At 41.0% G+C, this 22,176-nt stretch overlaps 1 protein-coding gene across 7 annotated transcripts in view; it reads right to left on the reverse strand.

The window, feature by feature from the left end:
* Positions 1-401: 401 nt before the first annotated feature.
* The window catches only part of pnpla6 (patatin-like phospholipase domain containing 6), a 35,445-nt gene continuing 13,670 nt past the window's right edge, over positions 402-22,176 (reverse strand). For 2 of the 7 annotated variants that reach the window (XM_039785051.1, XM_039784983.1), the window contains exons 10-37: positions 21,814-21,942; positions 21,617-21,697; positions 21,345-21,480; positions 21,037-21,111; positions 20,146-20,243; positions 19,544-19,723; positions 18,255-18,332; positions 17,513-17,718; positions 16,871-17,002; positions 16,597-16,720; positions 15,325-15,438; positions 15,174-15,249; positions 14,942-15,091; positions 14,670-14,733; positions 14,190-14,358; positions 13,874-14,056; positions 13,650-13,768; positions 13,120-13,276; positions 12,806-12,922; positions 12,574-12,643; positions 9,175-9,267; positions 6,999-7,535; positions 4,908-5,056; positions 4,571-4,723; positions 3,420-3,536; positions 3,222-3,303; positions 2,857-3,002; positions 402-2,124 (exon numbers count right to left, since the gene is read on the reverse strand). In XM_039785051.1, the coding sequence (XP_039640985.1) occupies positions 2,050-2,124; positions 2,857-3,002; positions 3,222-3,303; positions 3,420-3,536; positions 4,571-4,723; positions 4,908-5,056; positions 6,999-7,535; positions 9,175-9,267; positions 12,574-12,643; positions 12,806-12,922; positions 13,120-13,276; positions 13,650-13,768; positions 13,874-14,056; positions 14,190-14,358; positions 14,670-14,733; positions 14,942-15,091; positions 15,174-15,249; positions 15,325-15,438; positions 16,597-16,720; positions 16,871-17,002; positions 17,513-17,718; positions 18,255-18,332; positions 19,544-19,723; positions 20,146-20,243; positions 21,037-21,111; positions 21,345-21,480; positions 21,617-21,697; positions 21,814-21,942 (3,810 nt within the window). In that variant the 3' untranslated portion in view covers positions 402-2,049. Of the gene's footprint in view, positions 2,125-2,856; positions 3,003-3,221; positions 3,304-3,419; positions 3,537-4,570; positions 4,724-4,907; positions 5,057-6,998; positions 7,536-9,124; positions 10,522-12,573; positions 12,644-12,805; positions 12,923-13,119; positions 13,277-13,649; positions 13,769-13,873; positions 14,057-14,189; positions 14,359-14,669; positions 14,734-14,941; positions 15,092-15,173; positions 15,250-15,324; positions 15,439-16,596; positions 16,721-16,870; positions 17,003-17,512; positions 17,719-18,254; positions 18,333-19,543; positions 19,724-20,145; positions 20,244-21,036; positions 21,112-21,344; positions 21,481-21,616; positions 21,698-21,813; positions 21,943-22,176 lie in introns of those variants that run through there. The other 5 variants (XM_039785132.1, XM_039785291.1, XM_039785216.1 and 2 more) reach the window with 5 other exon arrangements.

Genomic DNA, 22,176 nt, shown 5'->3' on the forward strand with positions numbered 1-22,176 from the left:
ATTGTTGATAATTATTGTGAGAAATCATTAACGTGATCAGTGTCTTCACATAGATGAGCGTCATTAATCATTAATAATCATATATAATATATAAAACTAAAGGCAAACTGAGCACATTTGTTATTTCAGAAGAGTGTATCAAACTGTTAGCCCTTCATATGACTCAATACCCATGAAGTAGCTCTCAGTTTAGAAAAGGTTGGCGACCCCTGCACTAGTGCATAGTCCATTGTTAATATTTTCACGTTTCCGTCCCGGAACTAACGTTCTCCGTTTCTCGCTGTGACCCTGTGGGGGCTCCGTACAAAACAGCTGAAGCCAAGTTAATTAGAATAGAAGAACCCCCCCCCCAAAAAAAAAAATATTAAAAAAAAGAGAAAAACTTTTTAAAAAGCCAGTAGTTAACACTTATAAATAAAACTTTAATTTTAAAAGAAGAAACCCTTTTTTTTTGTTTAGGTGTAAGTTCCCTTGTTTTGCAGCAAAGCATCAACTTACAAATCTCCACATCATATACATATATGAATATGAACTTTGTGTATATTATAATATACTCCTGTTACAATCTACAATAGGTCCATGTTAATTGTTAATACTTGCATCAGGTGAATTTCTGCACATTTGAAGTTAAGGAGTACTCAGGGTTTCTGCGTATTATCCGACAATAATTTGTTGGCTAGGTTTTAAAGATTTTCATTGCTGTACAGTCTCAGATACACCCTCATACACACCTTATTGTCCACCATATGCAGGAACCTTGAGTACTGTATGTGTGACCTCCTGCAAGTAGAGACGGGCACACACCGGTTTGTTGTTTAGTGTGTAGTCAAATGAGCGCTCTCTTCTCCACAGTCACTGTGAGTGGATCGAACACTGGTTGACAAGGCATCGTCTTTTTTCTGGCATCATCTCAAACATGACAGCTGAAACGCTACATTTCACATACGCAGACACAATGTCATCCACTCACTGAACTCATCTCATTCACCCTTAATTAATTTACATTACACATTTTCCCCCTCCTCTGTGCAATTTAGTCAACCTACAGTGAATCAAGCTCCCTCTACTCTATTCTCGGTGAATGTTAAATAAATTAAATTAAAAGAACACTTAACTCAGTGGGCCATCTCTTTTCTTCCATCCATGCACTTTTATCTTCCTACTTTATTTCAAAACTTTTTTACATTCATTAACGCGTCTTTCTCTTTAAATGTCTCCTAATTTGAATCAATTCTCGTTCTGCTCGGTTCATTCAACAAAAAGTCTACTTTAGCGTCTACATGAACATCTATTCCTCCTACAGCTTCCCCTTCCTGACTCCCTACTAATGCTAAAGTTACTATTACTAACTACAGCTCAATTGCATGTATTTCTTACTTTTCTTTTCAGTATCCTGCTATTATTTAAAAAAAAAAATAAAATCACAGCAAACAGTCATCCTAACACACAGGCAACGTATACATACTCATCCGAACAAGCACACACAAGAAATGAAAGGGCCACGTAACAGGGTAAAAACGTAAAAAATGGAGCGCAATGAAGATGTACGGATAGACACACGTACAGATTCAGAGACACAGACAAGGTCCTTCTGGCCACTTGAAAGTGAGAAACAGGAGAGTGAATTGGAAGCTTTAAGTGTCCCTGTTTTGTTGTGTAGGTTGCTAGGGGAGTCCCAGTTTTGGCAGGTTTGGGAGTTGGCAGGCAGGGCTTCTGGCAATGTGTCGGTTGGGTGTGAAAGTGATGAGAGAAACGCTGGGTGGGGTAAACATTAAAAAGACCGTTCCTATTCAAAACCATATTCATTTTTGACGGTGAACCAATGAAGCCAGTGTGAGTGCGAGGAGGAAGCCACTTGATGCGAAGAAGGTTCAACAATTTAGGGCATGAACGGCAATTTCCTGCAGAAAAACAAAATCCGTATTTCAGAGTTTCAGAAGTTGCAGGAGCTGAGAGTGGCGTCCCATGTTTCTCGCCTTGACAGTTTATGGACCCGTAATTTGGCCCTTGGTCTTGTTTAAACTCCCTCTACTCCTCCATGGCCCTCTGTCAACAGTCAGAGACTTCGGAGGTGTTGGAGTCACTGGTGAGTTTCCTGCGTTGTCTCACAGATTTCTCCTCATCCTACAGAGAGAGAGAGAGAGAGAGAGAGAGAGAGAGAGAGAGAGAGAGAGAGAGAGAGAGAGAGAGAGAGAGAGAGAGAGAGAGAGAGAGAGAGAGTTGTTTTCACCTGTGCGGCTGAAAATGTAAGGTCCCTCTAGTGTCACCCTTAAGCAACCAAGATGTCAGATATATATTTACACATCGATTAAACCTTTTGATCGTCATGGCTGCTTTTCCTCATGTACCACCATCAGGACCAATCTTAAGTCTGTAGCCCTGCTACTGGTATAGCAGCAAAAGAAGTAAGACGAAAAGACACCTGCAGATAATTGTTCTTTTATTCTAAATGGACATGATTATGTTTCAACAACAAATGTGGTCGTGTCATGATGTAGAATAAAAGAAAAATTAGGAACGAGATACCAGTGTGCATGTATTATTTAGATTTTTTGATGTAGGCATGCACCAATCCGACTTCTTCTATACCGATTCCGATACCTCAACTCAGGATATCTGTCAATACCGATATTTCCCAGACCCGATACCAGCGCTCTCTTTTTCCCAAATGTAAAATCTGTAAACCTCACTGCAGGGAAACAAGAGGTCAGGGATCACTGTGGCACTAAAACGAGTCTGTGGCCCGCCATGACTAAATGAATGTAACTGACAGGAGAAACTAACTGACAAAATGTTATAATGACAATGAAATAGAAACTGTATTTAATATGCATCCTATTTTCTGCGTGTGCTTACAGTCTGAAAGACTCCATTCTGGCCCCACTCTCCAGGGGAGTGGTCCTCAGGGTCCTCTGCCTCCTCCTCCTCTTCCTCCCCCTCCTCCTCTCTCACCGTGTCCATCCCATCTTCCTCGTACTCTGTCAGACAGTCTGACTCCTCCGCTGAATGGAAAGATTTAGAGGAGAGAATTTATTGTGTGATTGACCCAACCATAAAATACCGGGGACATCTCCTACTGTATTTCAATGAAACAGACCAGGTGAAAGGTATGACCCCTTATTTATTACACTGATTAAATCCGACATGATCTTGAAGGGAAACTGTACATCTTTTGGAGGTGACTGCTGTAACAAGAACTTTTTACATGAGTGATCTTTTACCTTCTGCAGCTACGTAGCTTTGGACTGGCTCTATCCTGGAAACAATCTCTGCAAGGTCAGTGAAGTCAGCTCCTGTGCTGGACTATGAGACATGAAATTATCATTATAAACTGACGTATATAACTTAGATGGTAAACATGTATGTAGTTATACATCAACCATATTACATATCATTTGTGGTGTGTGTGCTGTTCTCACGTCAGTTCTCTTGCTGTCGTTGTAGTCGGCTGAACGGTGGTCCTTCAGCATGTTCTCGATAATGTCGCCTCGCGCCCAGCCAGTAAACAGCAACTTTCCGTGCTGGTAGCCCACATCCTGAAGTAGTTTAAACAGAAATACAAGGTACTTCTAATAAAGCAAGTAGACAGTTTTTTTTTTTTTTGGTACAGCTATGTTAAAATGTGCAGTTTGTTGTTGCATTTTAACATCATCTATATTTCTTCAAAACTGTATTTCAGATGTGCCGCTGGGCTGGATTTTCTGAATATCAAATGGATTATTCAATGAACAGGGAAAAGGAAGTACAACAGGAACACAGTTAGAGCTTGCAGCTAAAGTTGAAGGTGGAACGAAATTAATGCGTATTCCCTGCTGATTGTTCTTCTTACCAGGCATTCACGCCTTAAACAGAGCCTTGCTGTTTCAGTCACCGGTAAGACGCTACTATATGTATGTGTTTGAGTGACCGATCCATGAGTTTGAAGGCTTGTCAGAGCCCAGAAAACTGCACAGTAGTTCATAATGATACACGAGACAGCTTTTTACAATTCTTGGACATTGTAAAAATGTCCGTTTTCAAATGTCCGTTACCTTCCGCTTTCTTTGTGTTGTAATTTTAAAACTCCGGTTGATTTATGAGAACTATGGTTAACTGCTCCTCAGATCTCTGCTGGGTAAATCCAGACAGCTAGCTAGACTATCTGTCCAATCTGAGTTTTCTGTTGCACGACTAAAACAACCTTTGAACGTACACGTTCCGCCAAAACAAGTTCCTTCCCGAGGCCATTTTGCAGCGGCACCGGGGCTCCGCTCGGCACTTAGCACTGCCCAAGACGATTGTGATTGGTTTAAAGAAATGCCAACAAACCAGAGCACGTTTTTCTCCCATCCCGGAATGCTGTGTGGACTCGCCAGACCCTCCTCCGCAGCTCTGTGGAGGAAGGTCTGCAATGCGAGACTACAATAAGGTTAATACTAACCACCATCATTACAACTAGTATGAAACGGAGGGGAAATTGACTGTGCTCTCATTTGTCATGTAAATCAAGGCATCACAATTAGCGTGTAATGTTTGCAAATGCTGAATATCTCCCAAATTAATAAAAACAATAAGACATGAAGTAACTCACATAGATCTCGTCAAACTTGCCGAAGTCCATGGTCTTGAAGCGGTCGATGGGCGGTCTGATGTACTCGCAGTAAGCACTCTTCTTTACGACCTCTAACTGCCGCACACAAGACACATAGGCCAACCGAGACTGGATCTCTGCCATGTCTGGCACCTGCGAAAGAGGGTGGTGTAATAATGCTAACAGAATTCACAGCTAACACCGACAGAAATATTTCTTAATCTGCAGACTCAAAATCCCCACTGCTACGTTTTGATTAAAAACTCCAATGTACTGCTCTAAATTTGAAGATGCTGAGTCACCCATCGTTACCAGTGCCCTGTGCTGCCAACTGTACCTTTACTTTCTCTGCCCAGGGATTGATCCGTTTCCACAGCAACCACCAGCCAGACAGGCTGTCACCATAGTTACAGAGGTCTGTCTCATCTTGGCTACCCACGTCGATGGCAATGACTGTTCTGGCGCCCATGTTCCTTGCAATGTCCGCTGTTGGACGTGCAGCACATTCACCAGCATTCACACACACATACACGCAGACGTACAAACACAGCACGACGAAATCCAGCAGCAGAGATGGTAAGACAATGGATCCTGCGTTATTAAGCTTGTTTCAGGATAATATCTGCTGCTTTAAACCTTCATTTGAGGAGCCCCAATGTTCAAACAGACTTACACCACAAAAATATAATTTTTTTCAAGTTGTCAGACACACTTTATGGCCAATTAGTGACAGAAAACAATGCAATTTAAAAAATAAAATAAAAACTTTCCTAGCCAACGAGCACAAGGCTCATTGACTTGCTAGTGTTAAAAAGCGCATTGGGGCAATGAGCATTTTTGTGGTGTTTAGCCTATTCAAAGACAGAAAAACAGGAAGACATCCCACAAGCACAACGCACTGATCCAGAGTGCCAAAAACAACTACAAATACAGCTGATCAAGCACAAACTCTTCAGGGAGAAGACAGAGAAACAAGAGTCAGAAATAAAGGATGCTGATTTTACAAGGCTCCCTTTAGTTGGATCAATCTTTGAGCCCTGAAAGCACCATATTTCACAAACCTCAAGAATGAGTATCACTTGGGACATAAGCAGACATGATTCTCCATACCAAGTAGAGAATTACAATAGCTCAGTTCAGAGCTTTGTGAAATATGGTTGTGGTTTCATCATACATACATACATACTTGATCATACACAGAGACAGAGTCGGGGGAGTTTTTATCTGCGCACCATAATAAAAGCTAAAAATGTCTTAGTTCTGTAAACATAACACAAAAGTGTAAATTTTTTCTGCTGCATTTTTTAAATGCTTTCAAGTAATGAAGACGTATTTAATAGTCCGCAGACAAAAACAGGTCCTCCGCTCTTTCTAAACACTCTCTCCACTCATTATTCCTCTGGTCGGAATGGAACCAAATACTGATTTGAAAACTAAGCTTTAGCCTAATGAACAATAACTGTAGGGCTGGGTAAAAACAATTACCACAATATAAAGGATATTTTCCTATATCAATCATTTGACAATATCACAAATGTATGCATAATCCCATAGAAAATAATCAAACTGAAGTTGAAAGCAGAACTTAATGCGCTGCTTTGCCAAACTCCTTATAAGTATAATTCTGTTTGTTTTAAATTATAATTTGTCATTAATTGAACAACAGAATGATAAAATAATATGATCATATCACCACAATATGATTCTGCTGAAAGTCAATAAATAATTTTAATGTTGATTATTACCCAGCTCTACAGAAAAAGTGCTCATTTCGACATGAAGGGTACCAGACTTAAAGCAGACCGGTGTCTTATGGTATAAAAAAATAGCAAAATCACGCTATGGTTTTAATATGTTTTTTTAAGCGTTCAATTTGATACTAGTGGTAATTCCTCTGCCCATTTTTAATTCTATACCTTTCTGACACCAGGCTGTTTGACAGACAAATACCACATTCCCCTCTTCATTGTGGTATTTCTTACAGTAGTTGAAGTGTAACCCTGACATTATATACACTTGAATCCACTCTTGATATAAGTCTAAATGCTGAATTTTCCCCATCTAGTAATACAGAATATCTCAGAGTCGGAGAAAGATTGTTTACTCACTGAGCTCACTCAGTTTTTATGTTGTTTTTTAATGTGGTTGATGAAGACTAAATTGGTCTTAATTGATGGTTTGAACTGGCTCTAATATTCAGACAGGGAAAACTCAGCAGACTCCTCCACTACCACATCACTTCCCTTTACCAGCATTAGGACAAGCCCACGTCTGTATACTTACCCAGCCTATAAACAACTTGATTAAAACCCCTCATAACAACCATCCCCGTCCCTCGCTCCACCTCCCCCCTCCTCTGGGGGACAGGAGTTTGGTGGACATTAAGGGTTGTGTGTTGGTGGGGGAGGGGGGCACCACCTCTACTTGCCTGGCAGGTTGTTGATGTAGCCACCGTCCATTAGCAAGTTGCCGTCTTTGGGGTCGCAGAGAGGCGGCAGGTACCCCGAGAGGGTCATGCTCGCCCGCACATAGCGCCACAGAGAGCCTGACACACCAGGGAGGGAAGGAGGGAGGAGGAAGGGGGGGGATAACATCTCAATAATTTTTGCTATATGTTTCAGGTTAGTGTCGACACAGAACGCAATCCCAACATCAGAGGGAGATCGGACAAAGGAAGGTTGCCGACTCCCTGCAAAGGCTAGGACTGTGGTTCTGCCCACCTTTACACTCTGTTGTACACCACTGCAAACCCCATTACCTTGCGCAGAGACCCTGTGTGACTTGTGCATAAGGTAAAAAAGTAAATGGCAACAATGACAGAGCAGCAAGGCTGTTTGAATCTCCAAACAGTGTCCCAACAACAGCGCTTTCCAGTATTTGATCATTTGAATTTGCTCAAATGTTTTGCTGTGTTTTGGTGAGCGGGTGTTTAAAATCTGACCTGGGACATTGTTAACATAGCAACCATCCACAAGCAAGTGGCCATCCTTGGGGTCGCAAGGTAAAAAAGTAAATGGCAACCATGATAGAGCAGCAAGGCTGTTTGAATCTCCAAACTATGTCCCAACAACAGGGCTTTACAGTATTAGATCATCTGAATTTGCTCCTTTCTAAAGCAAAATCCACAAATAGTGTATATTTAAGCTGAAACGAACCATGATAGCCTGTTGAGAAAAAGCAGAGAATATTGCAGTGGACCTACTTTAATTGTCTACATGTCAGAGAAGGAGCAGCGGCAGATGTTGTGACAATGTTTGGAGATCCTTCACCGTGAACATGGCAGGGAAGCACCCAGCCTGCCCAGTCCTGCAGTCCAGCTCAGTGCCAGCAGGGGGCAGGAGCAGGACTGGTGCTGCATGGGTTGGAAGGATAAAGAGCACCACAGAGAAAGCGGGAGGTGAATGCTGAAATTCAACTTTAGGGGAGTCACTACCACTAACAGCTTTCCATTTGTTTGCTCTAGATGTATTGTAACTTAAGGGCTTTATTCCACTTGTACAGGAGCTACAACGGGCAACAGCAGGATCCAGAACACACATTTCTGAATAATGATAAAAAATATAAAAAATAAACCAAAAGAAGGTAATACATGCCATCAATATATATTTATAAGAAATATATCGATTGTGTAATGAAGCAAGCAAAGCCAAGGTAGAGGTGCTGTGTAGGAGAGACTGGACATGTTGCTGTAGGTAGAGGTGATTGAAATGAAACGGTAGCAATTTCACAAAGACGTTCTCATGGGAAACAAGGGGAACAAGCTGCCCTTCAGTCCAAAAGACAGACACATTTAGGCCCACCGAAACGCACAATGATCCACAATAACAGACAGATGTGATGTTGACGCGCTGCAGCCATTCACCATCTCCAGTAATTGTCACCTCTAACACTATCAGATTTCATTGAAACGAAGCACGCAGTACTGTCTGGTCTCTATACCTGATCTCACACTGAAAATCATGCTAAATCAAAACCACTTAAGTTTGTTTTATATTGGCCAAGCTGAGCTACCAGCAAGTTAGTAACTGCATTTTTGTAAAAATGTATCAAAATAAGCCAGTAGAGTTGTGCATTAAGACATCAGTGTTTACAAGACACATCCAGAACTGTATAGTTAAAAAAGGAGAAGGTAAAAATGTATCGACTATACATAGGGGGCCAGAAGAAGCCAGACGATCATGCTTCTCTCTATGACCCATATATGTCCAGACATGCATGGGCAAAACCTCACATCTACTTAGAAAGCCAGAGTCAGCGGTTATATTCAGAGGTGGCGCCAAGCTAACTGAAGAAAGTGTGCTGTGTGTGTGAATCAAAAAGCCAATTGGAGTTATAGATATGTACTATTGGCCAGTGACAAATGAGGCACTGGTTGGCTCAATCGTAAGACATATTGTGGATTTATTCTTTCCTTCCAAACCATGGGCTCCCAATGTCCACCTGGTCAGGGTGGGGTTAGTTACGAGTGAGAACTTGGAAGGGAGAGGACAAGAAAGAGGAGGAGGGTAGCCGAGTGGTTGATTGTCGACTTAGTGATGGGGGGGGAGGAGGTTTTGGTGAGCGGGTGTTTAAAATCTGACCTGGGACATTGTTAACATAGCAACCATCCACAAGCAAGTGGCCATCCTTGGGGTCGCACAGGGGAGGTAAATAGGGGGTGTAGGAGGCGCTGGCTCTAACATATCGCCAGACGCAACCTGTCGGGAAATGGAGATGGAGAAGGAGGAACACATCAAATATGGGCCGGACTCAACGTCACAGATGGAAAAAGAGAGCGAGGAAGACAGAGAGAGAGAGAAGAAAGCTGAAAAAGAGAAGAAGGAGGGAGAGAGGAAGACATGGAGAGAAAGAAATGCCCGCAACATAGAGAACAAGAGTGCAAGAGGCTGCAAGGAGCAGGACAGAGAGGAGGGGGAACACAATGTCAACAAAATTATTTACTTATACCTACGGCTTCTAATCAAATGCAGTACATTCTAGTATGAGGCCAATTTCAAATAAAAGCATAATCCAATTCAAATATTTGAAGGCTGATTAAGGAAGAATAATAAATGTTGTTCAGTATGATGACAAGATACCAAAATATCAACACAAAAACATAATAAAACAAAAACAAACACAATTACTACAAACAGCTAAATTTAGGCTAAGTATAAATAAAATCAGTCTGTGATATAAATGACAGCAAATAGGTCTGCTGAATGACACCAGATGTATGTGAATTAGCTTTCCAACCTCAGACAGTGATGCAAGGTTTGTTTGATGTGTTAATTAAGAATATAAAATAAATAGTATTAGCGTTGTTAGATGAGAGGTCCGACGAGCAGGGTGGGAGGAAGACAGGCAGAGAGGAGAGAGAGAGTCCGTCGATACAGGCCGTCCAAGAAGTGCTGTTTGGCGTTAAACTAAATTCTCCAAAATGTAGACTGAAGAGAAAACTGCAAGTGAACTGGACACGGTTTTACAGAAAAGACTTGTGATTTGTGTTTAATTTTAAGTCTTGGTAGTTTTTCTCACTTGATAAATGCAAACTTATGACCATTTGTATCTTACACCCATCAAAACGGCGTACAATGACTGGAGCCAAAGTGACATATTTAGAGTAGCACCACGCTAGCGATGTTTGACAAAGCACACCAGAAAAACTACATAAAGCACAGAATGGTGATGAGTGAGGGAAGCAACCTAGGATGTCATTAAGGAGCAATGAGGGAAAAGCAGAGTGGAGTGTTCTGGATCCTACATGTTGACACAGACATACAGTAGGAGAGGAATCAGAATTTGGGGGTCAGCAACTAACTACACAGTTATTTTGCCTATGGCATAACCTATGGATGGGCAGCTCTGTGATGTCTCTCTATATGCAGAAAGACCTGGCGTAAGGGATAACTATAGGGCATAATCTGGGAGTTTTAGAAACAGATGTGATGGACAAAAAAATATGAAAAGATCTACAGATTTATCAATTTAGTGTATGAAAAGAAGAAAGAAGGAAGAAGAGAAGTTTAACAGAGACAGAAAAGAAAATCAAGACATAGAAGATGGCGAAAGATTAGAAAAATGAAAGAAATTAAGAGAAACAAAGGAAAAAAAGAAATGAAAAGGGAAGAAACTAGTGCAGTATAAGTGAGAGAGGCAGATGATGGGAACAATGAGACAGAGAAAGGAAAAGGCTTCGTGCCAACAGTTAATTCATACACATGCCAGGATGCAAACATAAGCAAACCCCTCAAATCCAGTAATCAGCCTAAATTATAATAATTCAAAACATTGCCTTTACAATGGAACTAGCAATGTCTTATTTTGATGCACAATGCTGTAATTTAAAAGGTAGCATTACCCTGATTATGTCAAAAAGTTACATGGTGTAGAAAATGGCACACTGGATTTGCGAAGTTGATGGGGGGTCCTTTCAGGCTAGATCTGCTTTGGCTAATGTTAGTTATGGTGCATTTTCTTTAACGCAAGTCAAACAGAACACATTTGCCATTATTTCAATAAATGCAGACACAAGCACAGAAACATCTACACAGTGTTTTCTTTTGTACATATTTGGTGAAATAACAATCTAAGCCCTTGGCTGTGGCATACTCCAAACAAGATTAAAACTGGCACGTTTATGGAGGCAAAATACTGGGTCTGTAACTAAAATGAAGCAATGCATTTGGCTTTGATGGCTGCAATGTATGCAGGCTGGCACTCAAACTTATTTGGGTCATTTCACCTGGATTCTTTTTTTTTTTACAAAATGTTCTCTGAGCCTTGTGTTTCAGAATTATTATAGTCTGGCATTGCCAGACCTTCCTCCACAGCGCTGCGAAGGAGGGTATGGCTAGTCCACACAGCATTCCGGGAAGGGAGAAAAACTTTTTTTCTTCTTTCTTTATATCAATCAAATGAACCATCTTGGGCGGTGCTAAGCGCCGGACGGAGCCACGGTGCCGCTGCAAAATAGCCTCGGGAAGGAACTTGTTTTGGTGGAACATGTATACGTTTAAAGGTTGTTTTAGTCGTGCAACAGAAAACTCAGATTGGACAGATAGTCTAGCTAGCTGTCTGGATTTACCCTGCAGAGATATGAGGAGCAGTTAACCATAGTAGACAAGATAATTATAGTCATCCCACTTTACTAGTTTTAACACATTTTGTGGTAAGGAACTTAAAATGGTATACTTCCAGCAAGAAACTTTTACACAAACACACCTAGAGTTGTAGCAACTACACTCAAAGTGGCGTAATCAAGAGCAGTTTGAAAACACACCAACCTCAATTTAGTTTGGAGTATACCGCCTTAAACCCTGAATCTGAGGGCATGTAGTCCTGTCACTCTAGATGATGCATAAGCCAGTTCAATTTTTGTGCTTAACCCATGGAAAGATTAAAAAAAATGCTACAGGGCCTAAGGTGACTTCTGAAATCAATTGAGTCCAACAGCATGCCAATATATTCACTTAGGTAATAGCTTTAGTTACTGTGCCATTTTACTTCTGATTGATTGCTACTCACTGCTTAATTACTTTTGAAACCTGAATTGATGACAATGCCAATTTCACACATTAGTTCTCTGTCATTCGGAGCAGTATTATTGTTCGAGCTGTGTTAAATGTTGACTTAAGCAATTACTCATTTAATGTGTATGATGTGATGTGTGTTTACATTTATGTGTGCTCATCTGAAGCTATCAAATAATGTACTGTACTAACAAACACTGTAAAACTACCGCAATGTACAAAAGTACTGTCTTGAGCTTATCGAAGGTGAAAAAACAACATCTAGCCAATCACAATAGTAATATAATATGTGGTGGCCCCTACATTCAGCTCAGCTGTCTGTGTTTTAAGCCCCCAACGTCGCCTTCCAGGCAGCGCTGCCTGGAAGGCACTAGGATTAGGCAATGGTTATGGTTAGGGTTAGGGTTAGGTGCCTTGAAATCAACAGTCGCAGCGCTGCCTTGAAGTCGACGTTGGGGGCTTAAAACACCATCAAGCTCAGCTGTCACTTACCATCCTGGTGAACACGCATGGCAGAGGCTGTGATGTCAGTGGTGACGTTGAAGTATGGCAGCCACAGGTCCTGGGGGCACAGAAAGTATTTCAGTGTCATAAATTGTATTATTATTTTCCCAGTGACCGCTTTAAACACATGACCCTCTTGTGTTCTGGCAGACCGAACTGCAATGATAAAAAAGAAATTCTCTTTGAACTTGAAAAACGACTTTGTACCGCGATCCCTCACCTCAGCTTGCTTATCCTGGAACACTTTATAGATGCTAGTGTTAAAGGCAGAACCCGAGAACATGGAGGTGATGGGATAGGTAAGGTCCAGGACTGTCTTGAATACTGAGTTCATTGCCTATTGAACAACAAAATACAGAGAAATGGGATGCAAGTCTTTTGTTAATGACCTATTCTTGTTTGAAAGCGCAAGCTTTTTAAAACATTGAAAGACATTGAATTGAAGGCTGCTGGGTAAAATGAAACCTTTTTTCAAGAGCAAAATGTCATCTTAGACAGAAATGACTGAATAATTGTTATAGATGTGTGCACTACCTTGGACCACTCTCTAGCTCTCTGTTTGGTTCTGACGGCACTCCTCTCCTCAGCATACAGAGCGCCAATGAATGAGCCGATTGAGGTCCCACCCACTATGTCAATAGGAATCCCCGCTTCCTCCATAGCTTTGATCACACCCACATGAGAGCAGCCTCTGCATGAGGGAAAACAAACATGTTCAACAACAGTCAGGTACACTTCAGATTACTTCATATGTTGTAAGATGCACATGGTACAGAGTTGTAAAAAATGTGATATTAAAGAGTACTTTTTCGTCATCAGAATTTAGTTTGATAAGATGGGTGATAAGATGTAATTTTGACACAATTCTTCCCTGCATTACCTTAACATAATGTTAACAGGAAGGGGAGTTTAGGGCTGCTGACACATTCAATGATATTAATGTCAGGTGGGTAGACTGCATTGTTGATATTACAAAACATCAAGACTTGTAAGACACCACCTGTTCTCTCCACAAGACTGTACAGATAGCTGTGGCTCAGCCCGCTTTGGACAGCCCTGCTCACCTGGCTCCGCCTCCTCCCAGCACCACGGCGATGCTGTTTCCTGTAAGGACTCGGGCCAGCCGAGAGAAATCACTGTGCCTGTCTGCCGTTTTCTCAAACACCTTCTCATATACATCCCTCTGCACAAACATAGAAAATACACATGAAAACAGAGTCAAAGCAGCTATTTTTCCATTGACATTTAGCAATACCAGTTTGGCAGATATTACAAGTTTGCTTCGTACTATTTTGCTGGGGCTGCGTCTGGAGAAGACCCTGCGGGGACACTTGAGATGAAGATGCCCGGAGCACCAGCTACGCATGTTGAGCCACTCGACAGTCCTGGAAGGGCCCGGCCCATCCTCTTTGTGCAGAAGGACCAGCTGTTTCAGAGCCCGAACTGCTGTGTTCTCCAGCATCTGCTCCAACTGGAGCAGGAGAGGAGAGAAGAGAACGGAGACAAGAGTTAGAAAAGAGACAGAGAGAGTAAATGGGAGTTATTCATATTTGAAAGGTTTGTTACAAGAACCACCCCCTTTCCTGTCCTAGACACACACATACCTCTCCAAGGGCAGGTTCCTGGTCCCCCAGGCCGACGATGAGGATGCAGTCAGCCTGGCGGATGCAGCGCTGAGTCCACGGGGTCATGCTGTTGTCAGTCTGGTACAGGACAATCCGATTGATGTCCTCCTGCTGGGCCAGCCAGCCGGAGAGACGGTACTCATGGATACTGATAGATAGAGGAGAAAAGCAGGGATGAGGTTATAATTTTATCGTTTTAAATCACCAAAAACAGACACCGACAGTGATGGAGAGGAATGGAAAGTGAGAGGGGTTAACATAACAGAGGATCAAAAAATATGTGATAGCAAAAAGGCAGGAAGAAAAAATTGGTAGATATAGTGACTGGAAGTGAAAGCGATCAATACAGACTAACTTCAATGGAGGAGGGGGTGAGACAAAAATGTGCAGTTGGAAAGCTTTTGTGATCATGCTTGATGAGACTAAGAACTGAGACGATTTTCTCATAGTTTGACTGACCAGTCCAAAGCACAGGCGCCCAGTCGCTCTTTGATTATTTCGCTGGTTAATAGCAGAGTGGGCCCTGCAAGTGGCAAACAGAGACAGACAGCAGAGGCAGTATAAAATGTATGAATACAAAGAACAGTAATAATGTAAAACTTCCACTTCCATGTGTAATCCAAACTGTTTCACTGTATCATACTTGTAAGGAATGTATACTTCTGATATAAGCAGGAACTAAACAAAAACAATAATCTACCAAACCCAGATAAAAAAATGTGTGGGCCTACCAATGGCACTGAGGGCATGGCTGAGCTCCATGTTGAATGCATTGATAGGCACCTCGTCACATACAGGCAGGACAGCCACAGTGGAGAGGTTGCTGGCAGGGTTGGTGACATCAGTACTGGCTGTCACGCTGGGCAGACCCAGGGCTGACCCTGGAAGACAGAACAACAGCGTGTAAATGGAGTATGTATGTATGTTTATGTGCACATTAAATGCTCCTTATCATCACCTTACCTGAGAAGGGCCCGCGACCCTGCTGCAGGTTTCCCAGAATCTTCTGGCCTAACAAGTGGATCAACCTCGTCACCACCTGAACAGACATCAAGCATCAGTACCATTTCAGCCGTACACACAACCACAACCAGTTGAAGACAAATTCCCTGACCTGGGGATATCGTCTTTTGATGTTGTTGAGTGTTCCCTCGGGCAGTTTGACCAGCTCCGTGTCTCTCACAGCGTGGACAGTGGTGGCTCTTGGCTGTCTGGTCAAGGCCTCCACCTAAAGTATGAGGCAATTCGACCATGAGATGCTTCAGAACTAAATTGTATTATACAGTGCTAAGCATAAGTGAATACACCCATGCTAAAGTTGACTAAAAAGAGGAATCAAAAATCATCTTATTGATCTTAATGCCTTAATTAAGAAAATTAAGAAAAATCCAACCTTTAAGGATCCCAATTTTCTTTGTGAATGAATAATGTATCGTAAATAAATAAATTTTCTTCCTTAAAATATAGGGGGCATAAGGAAGTATACCCCTATGCTTAATTCCCATAGAGGCAGGCAGATTTTTATTTTTAAATAATACTATGCATCCTGATAAAAGTTCCCTTGGCCTTTGGAATTAAAATAGCCCCACATCATCACATACCCTTTACCATACCTAGAGATTGGCATGGGGTACTTTCCATAAGATCATCTCTCAATTCAAATCAAACCAGCTATTAGGCTAACTGAAATAAAACCATGCCAATCTCTAGATATGGTGAAGGGTATGTGATGATGTGGGGCTATTTTAATTCCAAAGGCCAAGGGAACTTTATCAGGATGCATATTAAAAATAAAAGTCTGCCTGCTTCTATGGGAATTTAACATAGGGGTGTACTTAATTATGCCCCCTGTATTTTAAGGAAGAACATTTATTTATTTACGATACATTATTCATTCACAACGAAAATTGGTGTCCTTAAAAGTTGGATTTTTCCTCATTTTTTAATTAAGGCATTAAGATCAATTTTCAAAAGATGATTTTTTATCCCCCTTTATTCAACTTTAGCATGGGCTGTATAATAATTATACTAAGTATGTAATAATAATGATAAATAATTGATCAACATTTCACACAACATGATTGGGTTTGTCATTTCAATCAGAATGGTTGAAAAAAATATCAGAAAGTATACCTTATACAGTACATCAGCACAGTATGTCTGTTTGAGCTTTTGAAAAAACATCTTACTAAAATTGTCCTTATGTGGTAAAATCCCCTCATACTGCATTACAAGCAATTTGTTATGCAGCTTATTAAGGCATCAAAGTAATTTGAGCCTTTTTACCTTAATCATTTTCAGGTCCATATTTAATTTTAATAGCTAAAGATAATTTTACATGCAGGCAGAATAAGACTGTGACTGATGGGAAAAGTCTTGTTCTCACCACCCCGATGAGGTCTCCTCTGCCGTATTCCCCAACTAGTTCTTTTTTGCCATTTGTCTTGCGGATGACTGAACGTAGACGTCCATTCAGAACAATGTAGGTGCAGTCTGACTGGTCGTCCTGTCTGTATATGTGAAGAGAAAAAACACAGATATTACAGTAGCCATTGCAACAACAAAAAAAACAGTTAATGAATACAATGAGCAAAATATGTGATGTTAAACCAGGGCAATGAACAAGAAGTTTGCACAAGGAAGCTAAATATTTGTTATACCTGTAGAGGGCTCTGCCAGCCTCCACAGCCATCCAGTCAATAGCAAAGTCCATCTGCCTGACAAAAGGGGACATGCGGACGGCCACCGTGTGAGCTGCACTCAGCACCACACTGGGCTGCTCCCTCATGATCCTGCAGGTGGCAGCATACAGCACAGACACAGACATGAGCAACACTGGCTATACAGTATTTATTTACATTGTTTGTAAACAGTTGATATATAGCAGAATTAGAATGGTTCCAGCAATTATGGAAGATTATGGAAAATAATTAGAAATGATGGAAGGGTTCTAAGTAGGCCTTAGTGCACCTGGGTCGAACACTGAATGTAAAAGCGAATAATTCAATTGTTTGCACTGCATCCACGTTCTGTAATGTCTGATATGGTTTTGTTGTTTGGTCTTAAATGCTGTGTTTTGTATTTATGTGAAACAGTGTACATCTTGAGACGAAAGACAAATTTATATTTTATATATATACATATATATATATATATATAAAATATTCTGATAATAAAGTGAAATCAAAATCAAATCAATCAACCTACATAGAAAGCTTCAATTAGAAATTGAAACTTTTAAGCAACCTTTAACAAATACTGGTCATTCTTGTTTGTCCACACACTCAAGGCGATCAACTCACTCGTAGAAATCTGACTTTGAGATCTTGAGGTAAGTACAGTCTCGGACGGCCTTGATAGTGAAGATGAGGGGCTCTCCAGTGAGCACAGCGAGCTGGCCCACCATCTCCCCTGGGTGGGTCACAAACAAGCAGACGGCTTCCTGCTTGTCAATCATCCGCTGGTAGACGTGCAGACAACCAGACAGGACGAAGTGCAGACTCACATCCTAAAAGAGTGAAATGAGAAAGAGATGGAGAAAACAGAAACAGGGGAGGATAACAAGAAGGTAATGACACATTTACTATGCTGTATTTGATTACTATACTTGCTGTTACTACTACTACTACTACTACTACTACTACTACTACTACTACTACAACTATAGTATATTGTCTTACAAAGGTAAAGCACAGTAACTACATATTTGGTCAAATGCTTTTTATATTTGTTTTACAATATAAACAACATATAAAAAATGATATCAACTGAAAATTATCAAAATAAAAGGATATTATACAATTTATTTATATTTAAGGATAATCTGATAATCTGAGGTTTTAAGGCAATGATTTTTGAGGTAAAATAATTAGTCTAAAAAGACATTACAACTTTTCTATCTGTTAAACAGTTTTTTATTCTATACTTCACTGCTTCTGTATTGCTGCACTCTGCCTTTGTAGGGCAGCAAACAGTTAAAGGCAGACAGATCAGTCTATTACGAGTTTTCAAAAAAGTGGTCAGAGTATGTCTTGTGTTAAGTACCTGATCTCCCTGTCTGGCTAAGACAGCTCCAGCTTTTGCATGGTGCAGAGTCACTTTCCCATTTAACAAGGATGGGTCCTGGATTTAAAAAGAAAAACAAAAGAAAAACAAAGTCAAACACTCAGGTCAAGCTGTAATAGAGTCAAAGTGGAGGAACACTATGGACGAATTGTCTTCATTCTACTACTTTCTCAAACACTTGTATAAAACTTCCTTGCAAATTTAGTCTTGTAGTGAAAACTGCTTTAGAATTCAATCTGCATGGATGTAGCATTGAAGTGCATTTATTATGTTACAGTTACTGGTATCCAGTTTAGCATAACTCTAGCTTGTCATCACATTTTTCTTGATTTTAAGTGGGTTTTTAATGCTAAAGCGACTTTTAAAAGCATGCATATTCTGTTAGCACTTATTTTATTATATATTAGCAAACACACAGGAACAGCTAACGTCTCAGCACTGTGGCTTGACACTGCAGCCTGCCCCCAATCTATAGACCAGGCCCAGTTCCTCACACCATAATCTGTCAGCAGATGCTCCAGGGGGATTTACAACAATGCACTGTGCACAATGTGCTCATCCATGCAAAAAGAATAATGTAATGAGCCTATTATTATTTCTTAATCCATGTGAATTTGGTCCTACAGCATATGTAGGATACTGCATACTACATACTGCACTAACTGCACTGGATCCCACTTAACTTGCAGTACTTTGACTGCTTCAGCTAAACAAAATGCACAAAAAACTAATGTGAGGGCACCTGGGTAGCTCACTTGGTGGAGCATCCGCCCATATATAGAGGTTTAGTCCTTTACGCAGCGGCCGCGAGTTTGACTCCGACCTGCGGCCCTTTGCTGCATGCTGTTCCCCGTCTCTCTCTCCCCTTCATGTCTTCAGCTGTCCTATACAAATAAAGGCCTAAAATGCCCAAAAAATAATCTTAAACAAAAAAAAAACTAATGTGATGATATAAACACATCTGATAACATCACTTATATACATAATATAGAAAACATCTAGTACCATGGTATTTTATGCCTTAATTTATCTTGCAGTCAATTGGTATTTTAATTCTTATCCTCTGGGTTTTGCAACCAGTGTGATGAATGTGTTGATTTGGGAAAGTGTCTAGTCATGCTTGTTGATGATTTGCTTTAATTTACAGTCTCTATGGGTGTGATTACAATGCTAAAAATGTATACACTTCAGGTTGTGTAAATAGTGTCTGTGGCATACTACTTTAGTGCAGTGTGATACCACTACATACAAAAGACACTTAAACAAACCTCAATCTTCATGAGTTTGAGGATCTCTTTCTGAGCTTCCTCAAACAAAGCAGCATTGGATCGACTGGACACAGGCGTGGAGATATTGTCCACTCCCGACTCTTCCTCCGGATACAGATAGATCCCTGAGGGAACCTCATCTACTGTCACCCTCCGCTCCCGCTGGTCCTGGCATACAGACTGTAATGGTACACACACACAAGAAAAGGTTTGATGAGTCTCAATCTAAACTAGGACTTACAAGTATAAGATCTGCCCCTACAAAAACTAAGAATTATATAATTATCATGATGAGATGGATTAACTAAGACTTTAGCTTACAATCTGATAAGTGTTGGATAATATCATATTCGTAGCTGTGTTTCTGATGTACTGAACAATTCCCGTTTACATGTTCAAATCTGATATCATGTTTTGGAACAATACAGATATTTTAATATCACACAGCCGAGAGCATTTCTAGTAAGACATCTTTGTTTTTATCAAGAAAGAAAAACATTTTAGTAGCCTCAGAGAGACACTTATGTTGGACACTTAATACATGTAATATCCTGGATTACGTTGTTGTTGTTGTTGTTGTTGTTGTTATTAATGACACTGACCCTAGTAAACACAGGAGTGTTGCCATCCTCTGCAGAGACAGAGATCCGTCCCCTTTCGTAAGCCATGTCAAAGTCTGATCTGAGACTTTTCTGCATACCTGCATGGACAAAAAATGGATATTCAGTCTTTAATCAACATTCTGGTTTTGTTATTTTAAAGACATACATCTATCTCTGGTTTCAGGAACTGTGTGTCACGGCCTATCTGTGACTCAGGCATTAGCGTTTCCTTTTTCGGTGTTCTGTCTGTGTGTGTGTGTGTGTGTGTGTGTGTGTGTGTGTGTGTGTGTGTGTGTGTGTGTGACTTTCTCCAGGGCACCTGGCTCTCCAACGCAGCTGCAAGTGATCTCCTAATCAAGCTCCAGCACAAGTACTCCTGAGAACCAGACAGCCAGTGCCAGTTTGTTTCAGTCACTCGCGTGGTAATGTACTCTCGGCCAAACTTCTAGTATTGTAGTGACCCTTTTGTTGTTTAAGTTATCCTGGTATTAACACTGTGTTGTCTCTCTGTGTGCTGTCGTTGGGAGTTGACGTCAACTATGCTACCTGCTACTCTACCAGCCCCGTGTGTCGTGCCTGCCACGCCTACCTCCACTCCTCCACATTTGGATTTCCACCTACCTTTGTTGCAAGATTTCTGTTCAGTTGAGCATTCGTTAAAGACCTGTTACTACCTCTAACCTCTAGTCGGCGTCCGCTCTTGGGTCCAGACCTCACAGACACAACACTGAGTGCTGAAACCAGCACACACTCTGACCCCTTTCCTCAGGCATCTCAGCAATGTTTCTACACAAGTACTTTTTTTTTACAGTTAAAACATATTGTGTTTATTGGTAAACCAAAGAACCTCAAGAAAACATTATCTCTCTGAACAGGAGAGAAGTCCCTCACCAGCAATGTCCGCAGGCATGGAGATGGTCCTGCTAAGAGTTGGCACTGTTGCTCCATCCTTCCCTTGTTCTCCTCCTGTACATACAGGAAACCACAGATGAAGCATTTATTAGAAAACCAAACACAAAATTGGAGGAAAATGTAGTGTCAGTCAATAAATATATTCAAGCTTTGATGGAAACCGATAAACATTTAATTAAGATTTTCTCAATCTCTTAAAGTGACTTTAGTGGTACTTCACAGAGTTAATTAATTTACAAACAACATTTTACTATCGTGTTATAATCCTTCTAGGGGTTTCTCCTTACCTGTATCTTCACCCTTAATGGCAGCTTCCCGATGCTCCTCTGTAACGGTCAGGCTGCCAAAACGTTTGCCATGCCGGATGGGACTGGTGCGGGTTGGGTGGGGAGACGGAGGTGGCAGACGCGAGGGCTGCATTTCCTTTAGGACAAGAGCCATTTAGCAAATCAAATCATAATAAAAACAGCATGTGTACTGAGCTAATGATGCAGAATTCCTGATAAATACCAAACCATCATCAACAGATGCTGCGTGCGTGTGTGTGCGATAAACTCACATGGCTGAAGAGCTCATTGGTGAGCCCCAGATAGTTGTGCAGGGCTAGGACTGTCACTCTTTGGAGACGAACCATGATAATCTGAACAGATATAACAGGCAGTGAGTCATTTCCCATACATGCAAACTGTCAGACCACTGTTGAAACCAACAGTAGAGGTGGAAAAAAGAATCAACAGAATTATACACACAACTCACCTGTACTACCCGCACCAGGCTCTCAGGGTACTTCTCAAATATAGAGAGGAAAGCCTCTACAGGTAAACGGAGAACAGTGGAAACCTCTGCAGCCCGTGCCGACACAGTTCTGTAAGGCTTCTGGTGGCCCTGGACACAAAGATCCCACAGAATACTTCAGAAAATGTTCACTTTTTCTCAACAGTTCTTATAGTAATGATGTTTTTAGTCTAATTAAAAAAAAAATTATCTTTGTGTTTATCATTTTAACCCTCTTCATTTGAGATGGGCATTGACATCATACTCATTCCATCCAGTTTATCACAGTATTACATTGCCTGAATTACAACTACAGATCAATGTATGAGTCACAGGTATGCCAGT

The sequence above is a fragment of the Perca fluviatilis genome, chromosome 1 (assembly GCF_010015445.1).
Source record: "Perca fluviatilis chromosome 1, GENO_Pfluv_1.0, whole genome shotgun sequence".
NCBI classification, from domain to species: domain Eukaryota; kingdom Metazoa; phylum Chordata; class Actinopteri; order Perciformes; family Percidae; genus Perca; species Perca fluviatilis.